General features: G+C 31.8%; 1 protein-coding gene across 1 annotated transcript; it reads left to right on the forward strand.

Annotated features, from left to right (window-relative positions):
• The first annotated feature begins 2,402 nt into the window (after window positions 1-2,402).
• LOC127105721 (histidine kinase 5) lies at window positions 2,403-3,555 on the forward strand. Its single transcript, XM_051042920.1, has 3 exons — window positions 2,403-2,544; window positions 2,978-3,158; window positions 3,270-3,555. The coding sequence occupies exons 1-3, from the start codon at window positions 2,415-2,417 to the stop codon at window positions 3,538-3,540; spliced, it is 582 nt and encodes a 193-aa protein (XP_050898877.1). The 5' UTR covers window positions 2,403-2,414; the 3' UTR covers window positions 3,541-3,555.
• The last annotated feature ends 7,182 nt before the right edge of the window (window positions 3,556-10,737 follow it).

Genomic DNA, 10,737 nt, shown 5'->3' on the forward strand with positions numbered 1-10,737 from the left:
TCATTCTTTGGAGAATACTCAACCCACTTATCACAAGCATGGATCCTTAGCCAAGACAACTTCCAAAGGAAGGAAAAAAGGCCAAGTTTCCACACAATACCATGAAAGAGGGGAGACTTACAATCTCACTAACTAGAATGTTATGCCTTTTGTGTCAAAAATTTAGCGTTATGTTAAGCAATCATAATTGGACTTATGTAGAAGTCACAACTATTTGAGGTCGGGCAATAGAATTTTGGTGTTAATGCATGTTGGAGACATAGTATAATGGACTATGCTCATGAAACATACCACACACAAAAAGAATATGCAAAAATGGTGGCCTAATCTCATCCATACTTATGTTAATTTTGCAATCAACTAGCCTTAGGATGTAGAGATATCATAGGATCATGACATGAATGCATAAAGAAGGGGAATGAGATGAAGAGGGAGGGGAATGGATCAAAACTCAAATTGGACAAAGGAGGACTTTTACCAAATTAAGATCATTCATTCATTTTGGGAGATGGAATGTACATTCCATCAATCCCCTAAATCCAATGATCTTAACTTAACAAAGTCAAATCAACCTTGACCAAGACCCAACAATACAAGTCAAACTTATACAAATAATCAGAATGGCTCAACACAATTATTTGGCATTTATTCAATTTAAAAATACTAAAAAAATAATACATTAAATTAAATATGGTTTATCAAATTCCTAAAATCTCATCAAAACACCAAAGAAATGGCCATGAGATTTATCGTAGGTCAAACAAGGTCAAAAGACCTTGGAGAAAAAATTTCAGAATTTTTAGAGACTTAAAAGTATTTTTAAATAATTAAAAATAATCATAAAATCAATAAAATCATGAAAAATATTAATAATGATCCAAAAAATAATTTTAATTCAAAATATGAAAGAGGATTTTATTTAAAATTGTTTGGTGAAACTCTCATATTTTTTGGATCAATATTAAAATTAATATAAATTAATGAAAATCAAAGGAATAAAATGAAAATCAGAAAATACAAAAAAACGTGGACCACTTGATCTCCCTCATTAATTGAGGTGGCAGATCAAGTGGTCACAAGCTCGCTTTCCACCATAGACTTAAGTCAATCTGCTGCAGGGATGGTAATCAAAACCAACTCGTGAGATTAAAACATTTTGAATTGATCATGTGGCTCAGAACTTGTCCAACACATCACCGGCGTTAAACCTCCGGTCACCTTCTCAGGCGAACCTCGCCGGACTGGTTCAGTCATCACCATCACATAAATGAAAAAGGAGGACATGATCTGAAAGAAAAAATGGCATAGAGCATAAATTTGACCTCAATTTCAACTAACTCCAAATATATAGAAAGATATGAGGAGTTGAATTTTGAGGTGTGTCAACTGAGTTGCTTCGATTTGACCTCAAAGCAACTCAATTTTCTTGCCTACATTGGTAGGATTTCAGACAACCAAAGATCCAAGAGAATTGATGAGAATTGAGTGAGAATCGAAGAGAAGAAAAATTCTGAAAAATACCTTCAATGATGTGCAGAACTTGCTCTTGTTTGCTTTAATTTTTGTTTGATCTTGCTCCAATGACTTGCAGAAGTGGATTAGGAATAAATAGAAGCTTTGGATCCTGGAGTTTTTGAATCTCCAAACAGTGAGATTCAAACTCAATTTTCAAGTGAAAATTATCAGGTTTTCCTTTGAATTGTGAGGGTTTGAAGAGAGGGGGAAAAGCTGACGCACAAGGATCCTCTCAAATGAGCTCAGAGGGCTTGTATTTATAACATTTGGGAATGTTATTTGCACACTTCAAGTTTCTTCCAAATTTGGAAATGTCATGCACATGCTTACATGGGCGTCTACAGTCCCATGAAGCAATCCAATTAGGTCCAAATGCATCTGAAATGAGATTGAAATGAAGCTTGAATGGCAAGGCAATGTGAAATGGTCATTTTCACTTTTTATTTTTCTACTCGATGCAGGCTTGTTAAAACCATGCGCAGCCCTAACAAACCTTGTCCAAAGTGAACGAAATAGGACTCTTTGGAAAGCTTAGATCAAGAGGAACAATTATTATGTTGAACACTTTTCCATTTGGAACTTGGATTAAGGTGAATTTTGAGGTGGAAGTTTGGAAATTTCAACATGTTAAAAAAATTTCTAAGTGTCAAGTCATATACCTCAATGTTCCAACTTACTAACCTTTTTATGTGAGCTCCAAATGAGAATAGTGTCTTCATCAAAGTTGTAGATATTTCAAATAACTTAAAAATGGTCACAAATTTGACATCATTTGGATTTAGAATGAGAGACTTATGCATTTTTGAAGTTGAGAAAAATCACTTGTTCAAATGAGAGCAAAACAAATGCTGGCAACAATGTCTCATGAGATAAGATCACCACTTTCTGGTGTTGTTAGCATGGCTGAAATTCTTACTACAACAAAACATGATAGGGAGCAAAGACAGCTCTTGGATGTCATGATATCTTCAGGAGATTTGGTTCTTCAACTTATAAATGACATACTTGATCTTTCCAAAGTTGAGTCAGGTTAGAAATCTCCTTTTCAGTTGCTTGTTATTACTAACATATTCAAATACTGATTTTTATGTTTTGTGAATACTAGGTCCTGTTTGGATAAACAACTCAAATAGGTGTTTATAGCATAAACACTTATCATATAAGTGCTTATGTATAAGATATTTCTATAATAAAAGATAAAATAAAGGAAAACTATTTTTATATAAGCTATAAGTTGTCTTTTGTGCTATTCTAGAGAGCTTATGAAAATAGGCTTAAAACTACTTTGTGTATAGTAGTATATAATAAAAATCATCTGTTGAAAACAATTTTCAACATAACACATAACCTACTCAAAATAGCTTCCCATTTTAAGCAATTTTTAGAATTTTTTAGATTGTTATTCATTTAAAAAACTGTAACAAATGATTAAATTTCTTCCCACTTCACAAATCATCTGTAGGAGCTATGAAAATGGAAGCTACCAAATTCAGGCTAAGAGAGGTAGTAAGGCATGTACTCCAGACAGCTGCAGCATCATTGCAGAAAATGTTAACATTGGAAGGAGATATAGCAGATGATATACCTATTGAGGTCACTGGAGATGTTTTAAGGATTCGGCAGATTCTCACAAATTTAGTCAGGTACTTTGATTTATGTGATTGGTAATCTCTCGAGTTAATACCAACTTTAATTTGTGTTTCCTTCTCCCCCACTTAATATTGCATTTCTGATTATGCTTTTCTATTTTGCAGCAATGCTGTCAAGTTTACACATCAAGGCAAAGTTGGTATAAACTTTTATGTTGTTCCAGAACCACCATTTGCCAAATCAGAAGAATGCCACCAAACGGCGACAGAAGACCAGTCAATTGTTTCTTCAAATGGATTGAAGGAAGAGAAACATGCATCATCACTTTGTTTGATCGACCTATTGACTCAATATTCGTTTGACTACTGTGTTTATGTTTTAATATTTGTTTTAAATGGATTACTTAGTTTTGTCCTCTGCAGTCTGCATATATAAGCTTGTTTTTAACCCGAATAAACCGCTAAAACAAACCCGCAATCCGCACAAACCGAACCCGTCCAAACCGTGTTGATATTGGACGGAAATGGACCTTCATATTTGAACCGTGGGTTGGACTGGGTGAGGGTTTTGGGCCCGAAACCGCCCGGCCCGGCCCGTTGTCCAGCCCTAATTATATCTATGAACTCTATAAGTTAGAGATTCTCATTAGACTTTGTATTATTCATAAAGTTGTGTTTCAACCAACCTAGGTACAAAAGAAAAGCTTATTTTTACTAAGGTTAATTTATATCAATTTGTTCCTTAATTCATTTTACCCAATTCACCACATGGTAACATATAAATAGTAAATATATAACTTAACTGAAAAATATACTCCTCTTTTCTAAATTATAAATCACTTTATCAAAAATATTTATTCCAAATTATAAATCACTTTATAACTTCAATCAAATATTATCTGACTTTTTTTTATAACATATCATCATTTATAATAAATAAAAGTCAATATTATAAAGTCATTTATAATTTATCTTTCTAATACAATAATTTATTTATTTATTTATATAAAATATACAAAACATCTTATAACTTAGAATCGACGGAGTAGTTCACAATTGGACAACAAATTTTCTGCCCGATTTTTCCCTTGTGCCACTACTTTACATTACTCTCATTACTACACACAAACATTCTTGGCCATTCTATTTTGTGTTGTTATCAAACATTAAGATGTGTTGAATTAACCAATCAACTCGATTGTTTTCATTCATGTTCATTTAAATTACACATTTGGATCTGAGCTAATCTTTCTTATTCAATTTTCCATTGTTTCATATTCTTAACAGACATATTATCAGTAGGTTGTATCCAGAATTTGTGAGTGGTGGTTTATATATTAGATTAAAGAAAGCAAATGTGTTAACTTATAAAGATGAAGAACCACATATGCTCAATTTGCTTAACTTATAACTAATCATTTCCTTTTAAATGGCATGACCACAAACTCATTTCATCCATCATTTTACCCCATTGAGACTACTGCCGTATTGAATTTAACATATTGTGTAGTTGATTTGAAATTTATTCTGTTTGTGTAATCGATTGACAAGTTACACTTTTCAAAAATTATTATTACTTATATAAGATGTATTAAGTGTGTAAGTTGAAATGTCTATTTTTTTTTTTAAATAGTAAAAAATAGTTTTCTGATCCAAATAGAAGAAAAATATGCGTTATTTATTAAAATTTACGTAATTAATAAATCTGTAATTATGAAAAAATATATATATTATTGATTCAAATAGGAGAAAAATATAGGCTATTTATTGAAATTTATACAATTAAAATATTGATTGAATAAATGTTTTTCAATGATGCAAATAGAGCCACAGTATTAGTGATTCAAATATGAAAAAATATCATCATTTATTGAAATTTATACACAAAAAAAAAGAAATATTTTTGATCAAATATAAGAAAAATATGTGTTATTTATTAAATTTATACAATCAAAATAATTAATGAATAAATACAAGAAAATGTTTTTGTTTACTAAAATAATTAATGAATAAAATTTATATTACTAATATAAATAAAATAAAAGCATTCGTAGGATATTGATATTAATAAAGAAAAAAATGAAACTATTAATCCAATTATGAATGATGTGGTAAGTCAATAAAATTTCAATAAAATTTATTTTTTTCTCTTATCATAGAAATTATATGAAATTGAAATAATGAAATTATTGATCAAAATATATAGCGAGTCAGTAAAACTTTAATAAAATTTATTTTGTCATAGTGGAAATTATATGTAACTCTAAAAATGAAACTAATGATTCAAATCCATAACGAATCAATAAAATTTTAAAAAAATTATTTTCACATATCGGAGAAATGATATGGAACGGAAAAAATAAATCATTGATCGGATTATTTAGTGTGTCAATAAAATATTTAAAAAAATTGTTTTTTCATATCGTGAAAATTATTTGAAATGAAAAAAATTAAATTATTGATCAAAATATTAAATAAAAAAAAATTGACAATTTTTTTTCAAATATATGAAAAAGATTAAAGGAGCTTATTAAAAAATATTGAATAAATATTTTAAAATTGTATTTTTTCTTATAAAATAATTGTCTTATTTATTTGTAAAAAAAAACTAAAACTTTCCTTATTCGTATAAAAAACTAAAATAACTAATTTATTTAATACAAATTTCAATAATTTTTATTTTTAATTAAATTATTTATAATGTTATTGTTTATATTTTATATTTTACATGTATTATTATTTCAACTTAAATTTAATTTTTTATTTTTTTTATTTTTTTAACATTTTATTTTTATTACAGTTTATAAATACGTGTCCAAAACCGTATTCCACCTTACACACGAGTTTCCATTAGTTCGATATTTAAGAATGTAAAATTGCATCTATATGATTCTTAATATTCTAATAAAATCTAAAAAATTGCATGCAAAATGTAAATCAAAACTTGGTATTCTTTAATAGAAAATAAAGTAACATTTTCTTTTCACTTTAAAACTGTTGTTGTTGAAAATTTAACTTATGACTTTTATATATTTTAATAAATTTGTATTGAGCAAGCCATAAACCACATATAGAGGAAGCCACTGTAAGGATAATTGTAGATGAAATGCACCATGAGTGAAAGGGAAAAAAATAACGAAGGTAAGATAAGAACAAGATATCCGTGTGAATTATGTCGAAAATGAAAAGATGTATATATCCGTGTGAAAAAGCCTTCAAAGTCAAACAAAAAAATTTCAAATACGAAATAAGTAAGTCTGCAAATTGATTTGCTCAATCATCCATTGTTAGTGTTGGAAAGATCATCTATCCGAATAAATAAATAAATAAGAGAAAAGTCCACATAATCTCAAACTTGAGCATCATAAGCAACTTTATATATATATATATATATATATATATATATATATATATATATATATATATATATATATATATATATGATATCTCACGTAAAAGAAAAAAAAGATTATTCAAATTTATTTTCACTTTCACATTACTCTTTATTCTTTCATTTATTTAGGTGTTGGAATATTAATCTTGTAGGTCAATTCCTTCTCCACCACATTGGGAGCACAAGTCCGACGCAATAAGGCATCGCCTCATCATTTTATCGATTGTTTCTAATTTTGAATGGAATAGTGACACCGTATGTGAGAATTGACTTTTGATTTCTGCAAATTTTCACAATCATATACATTTGATTCAAGTCATGATTGTCGTAACAATCACATTAAGATGAAGAAATCAACACTCAATCCTACTTCCCATAGCACCTTAGACCATTCTGTCATACCTTAAAATTTGCCCTCTCATTTTCATTCTTCATCCAACCTTGGACTTAAGATTCATCTGTACTCATTCATGCTTCATTCATATGCATTATGCATTCATATCAATGCAAGCATCACATATTCAAAGTTTGTGGTTAACTCAAACTAGGGTTTTGTTTGAGGATTGGAGAATTGCTCATCACGTGGAATGCAAACTCTAATTTCATGCTCTCTTGGATCTTGACTCATGGAGTTCACATCATGACACTCACTTATGCATTCAAACCATAATTCATGACTTTACTACCCTTTGACCTCATGAGCTTTCATCTATGCATTTGAAACTCTAATTCATTGGGAAGAGGCCTTTGACCCGTTAATGTTGTCCCATCATTTGTGACCTTGTGACTTGATTCTAAACCCTAACTCAGGAGGTGCACCATGTTTTAGCTCTTGTGAATCTTACTTGACCATCCACTCACTCGGGGATAGTCTCATGTCCGAATTCTTGCCTCCAGACCTTGTTTTATTCATTACATTGTTTGTACTTGACTAAGTTGTGGTTATCCATTATTTTGTTTGCTTACTTATTCATGCATTCATGGCCACATCATCATGATTGCTTCACATACAAGCTTGGTTTTGATTTCATCCATCTGATTGTTTAGCTTATAAGTTTTGATTGTCATCTTGATCCATTCATCAATGACATTGCATTTCAAGTTTCGTCACAAGCATGATATTTTGGATTGCATCATTTTTGTTTAAGTTGACTTTTTAGTCAACAATTCAAATTATGATCTTTCTGAACCTAACTTGTCTTGTTTATATACCATTTCCATATCATTTTAACCATAATCAATAATTAGGTTTTGTTTAGATAATAGCATTGACTTTGTTTCTTTCTGTCAATATTAGCCATTTTAGGCTTGTACATATTTAGCCTATCTGTGCTTGACACGTAGCTAGTTAGTTACATCCTTCTATCTATCAGTTATTTCTGTTATTACCCTTTGTGTATATATAGCATAGAGTGTAACCACTTTACTAGTAATAACAATAATCACATCTTTAATCTTTACTTTCTTCCTCTTCTTCTTCTTCTTGTATTACTACAACTTTTCCATGGAGTTTGTGGCCTATTCACGCATTATCAACATGGTATCAGAGCTTCATAGCTCTGGTAGCCATTGTTTCTCCTTCTTCTTCTTGCTTTCGCATACTCTGGTTTTTCCCTTTCTCTTTTCTGTCCTTGATTCTTGTTCATCAATGGCTTACCAGAATTATATCAATTACTCCACAAATTCCACAAACCCTTTCTACTTACATCCCAATGAAAATCCAGCAATTGTTCTTGTTTCTTCATTTCTTGATGATAAAAACTATCACACATGGTCTCGATCAATGCACATTGCATTAATCTCCAAGAACAAGGAGAAATTCATTGATGGAACACTCACCAAACCTCCAGTTGCAGATTCTCTCTATGCACCGTGGATTCGTTGCAATACCATGGTCCTTTCATGGCTGCATCGTTCAATCTCCGAATCGATAGCTAAGTCCGTTCTTTGGATCGATAGTGCTGCGGGTGTTTGGCGTAACTTGCAGAGTCGCTTCTCACACAGCGATATTTTTCGCATCTCAAATATACAAGAGGATTTGTATAAGCTTCGTCAAGGTACTCTCGACGTCTCAAATTACTATACTCAATTGAAGGTTCTATGGGATGAACTTGACAATTACCGTCCGATTCTTGGATGTTCTTGCGCAATACTGTGTTCGTGTGGTGCTATTGCTTCGATGAAGACATATAGAGCACAAGATTGTGTTATCCGTTTTCTCAAGGGATTAAATAAAAAGTTCACTCATTCCAAATCACAGATTATGATGATTAACCCGTTATCGGATATTGATAAAGCTTTCTCCTTGGTAATTCAACAAGAACGTGAATTAAATCACTCTGTTCCTGATACTACACCAACCACTAGCAATTATGAGGAAGTTGCTTATTTTCACATTAATTCTAGCACTGCACCTAACAAGACAGGTAACTCTAAGTGGAAGAATCAAGGCAATTTTGGTGCTCGAGGCAACAATCGCATATGCACTCACTGTGGAAGAACAAATCACACAGCTGAAACTTGTTTTATCAAACATAGTTTTCCACTAGGTTTTAAAGGGAAAGCTAAGCCTCAAAATAATGGTAGTTCTTCGCAGAGCAATGATATCCTCAACACTGCTGCAGAAGTACCACAGCAAGTTCCAGCTACATCCCCTTTTGGGTTCACTCAAGAACAGTACAACAACATCATAGAATTGATCCAACAGTCAAAATCCAACCCAAAAGCCAACTCTATATCAACATCCCCATTTGCCATGACATCTCTTTCCTCCAATCCCAATGGTAAGAATCCCAATCTTTGGATCCTTGACACTGGTCCAACAGATCATATTTCTTTTGACAAACATATCTTTTTGCATTCAAAACCTATAATACCTATTCATGTTAATCTACCAGATGGCTCACATCTCATTGCATCCATGTCTGGCTCTGTTGCTATTTCAGCCAATTTCACATTGCATAATGTCCTCTATATTCCTAGTTTCCGTGTTAATTTGATTTCCATAGCTAGACTTGTTAATGGACATGATTGTTCCGTGCATTTCAATGCTAACTCGTGTACCATAATGCAGAATCATTCCAAGGAAATGATTGGTACAGCTAATTTGGAAAGAGGACTCTATATTTTGTCATCCACTCCTCAGTCTTCAATTCACAATTCTATTTCCAATGATAATTGTAATCTTTGGCATTTGAGATTAGGACACCTTTCTGATTTAGGCTTGAAAAAATGTCAAAAGTTTATCCTTTTATACCATGTAAAAATACTCATAATCCTTGTGATTCATGTCATTTTGGTAAACAAAGAAAATTGCCTTTTCCTATTAGCAGTACTACTTCTTCTGCTATTTTTGATATGCTACATGCTGATGTTTGGGGACATTTTTCTACCATATCTTTTTTTGGACACAAATACTTTCTTACACTTGTTGATGATCACAGTAGATACACTTAGCTCATTTTTCTTAAAACTAAAGACCAAGTGAGAACTAGCATTATTCAGTTCATAGCCTACATTGAGACTCAATTCGATACTTCTTTAAAATGTTTGAGAACTGATAATGGCACAGAGTTTGCCACTCTAGCCAACTTCCTATTATCCAAAGGTATCTTACACCAAAAGACTTGTGTAGAAACACCCCAACAAAATGGGATAGTTGAAAGAAAACATCAGCATATCCTCAATGTAGCTAGAAGCCTTTATTTTCACTCTCATGTTCCATTAAACATGTGGAACTTTTGTGTCCAACATGCCATACACTTGATAAATAGGCTCCCTACTCCCTTACTCAATTCCAAGTGTCCTCATGAAGTTTTATTTTCAGAACCCCCCTCCCTTATCCACTTGAAGGTTTTTGGCTGTCTTGGGTATGCTGCCACCCTCACCAATCACAGAACAAAATTTGACTCAAGAGCCAGAAAATGTATATTCTTGGGATACAAAGATGGAACCAAAGGTTTTATTCTTTACGATTTTCATAGCAACACCACTTTTGTCTCTAGAAATATGGTTTTCTATGAAAATACATTCCCTTTTAAAACAGCTAAAGCTTCTTCTCAAAATACGCAACCTTTTGTTGATAGTCATCTCACTCCTTTTGATGACATAACCAATACTCCACACACACCTGGCCCCAGTGATATGACCCTTGACAATAGTAATAACCCATCTGTTATTCCTCTTCCCAATGACAATCCTCATTCTGACATTGACGTGTCCCTAGGTTCTGCTACCCCT

Source organism: Lathyrus oleraceus, chromosome 7 (genome assembly GCF_024323335.1).
Source record: "Lathyrus oleraceus cultivar Zhongwan6 chromosome 7, CAAS_Psat_ZW6_1.0, whole genome shotgun sequence".
NCBI lineage: Eukaryota > Viridiplantae > Streptophyta > Magnoliopsida > Fabales > Fabaceae > Lathyrus > Lathyrus oleraceus.

What these genes read in the sequence shown, in the direction of transcription:
- LOC127105721 (XM_051042920.1), top strand. Translation starts at nt 2,415, where the DNA reads ATGGCTGAAATTCTTACTACAACAAAACATGATAGGGAGCAAAGACAG. An exon ending in TCTTTCCAAAGTTGAGTCAG is followed by an intron (nt 2,545 to 2,977) that starts GTTAGAAATCTC and finishes AATCATCTGTAG; the next exon opens with GAGCTATGAAAATGGAAGCT. An exon ending in ATTCTCACAAATTTAGTCAG is followed by an intron (nt 3,159 to 3,269) that starts GTACTTTGATTT and finishes TCTATTTTGCAG; the next exon opens with CAATGCTGTCAAGTTTACAC.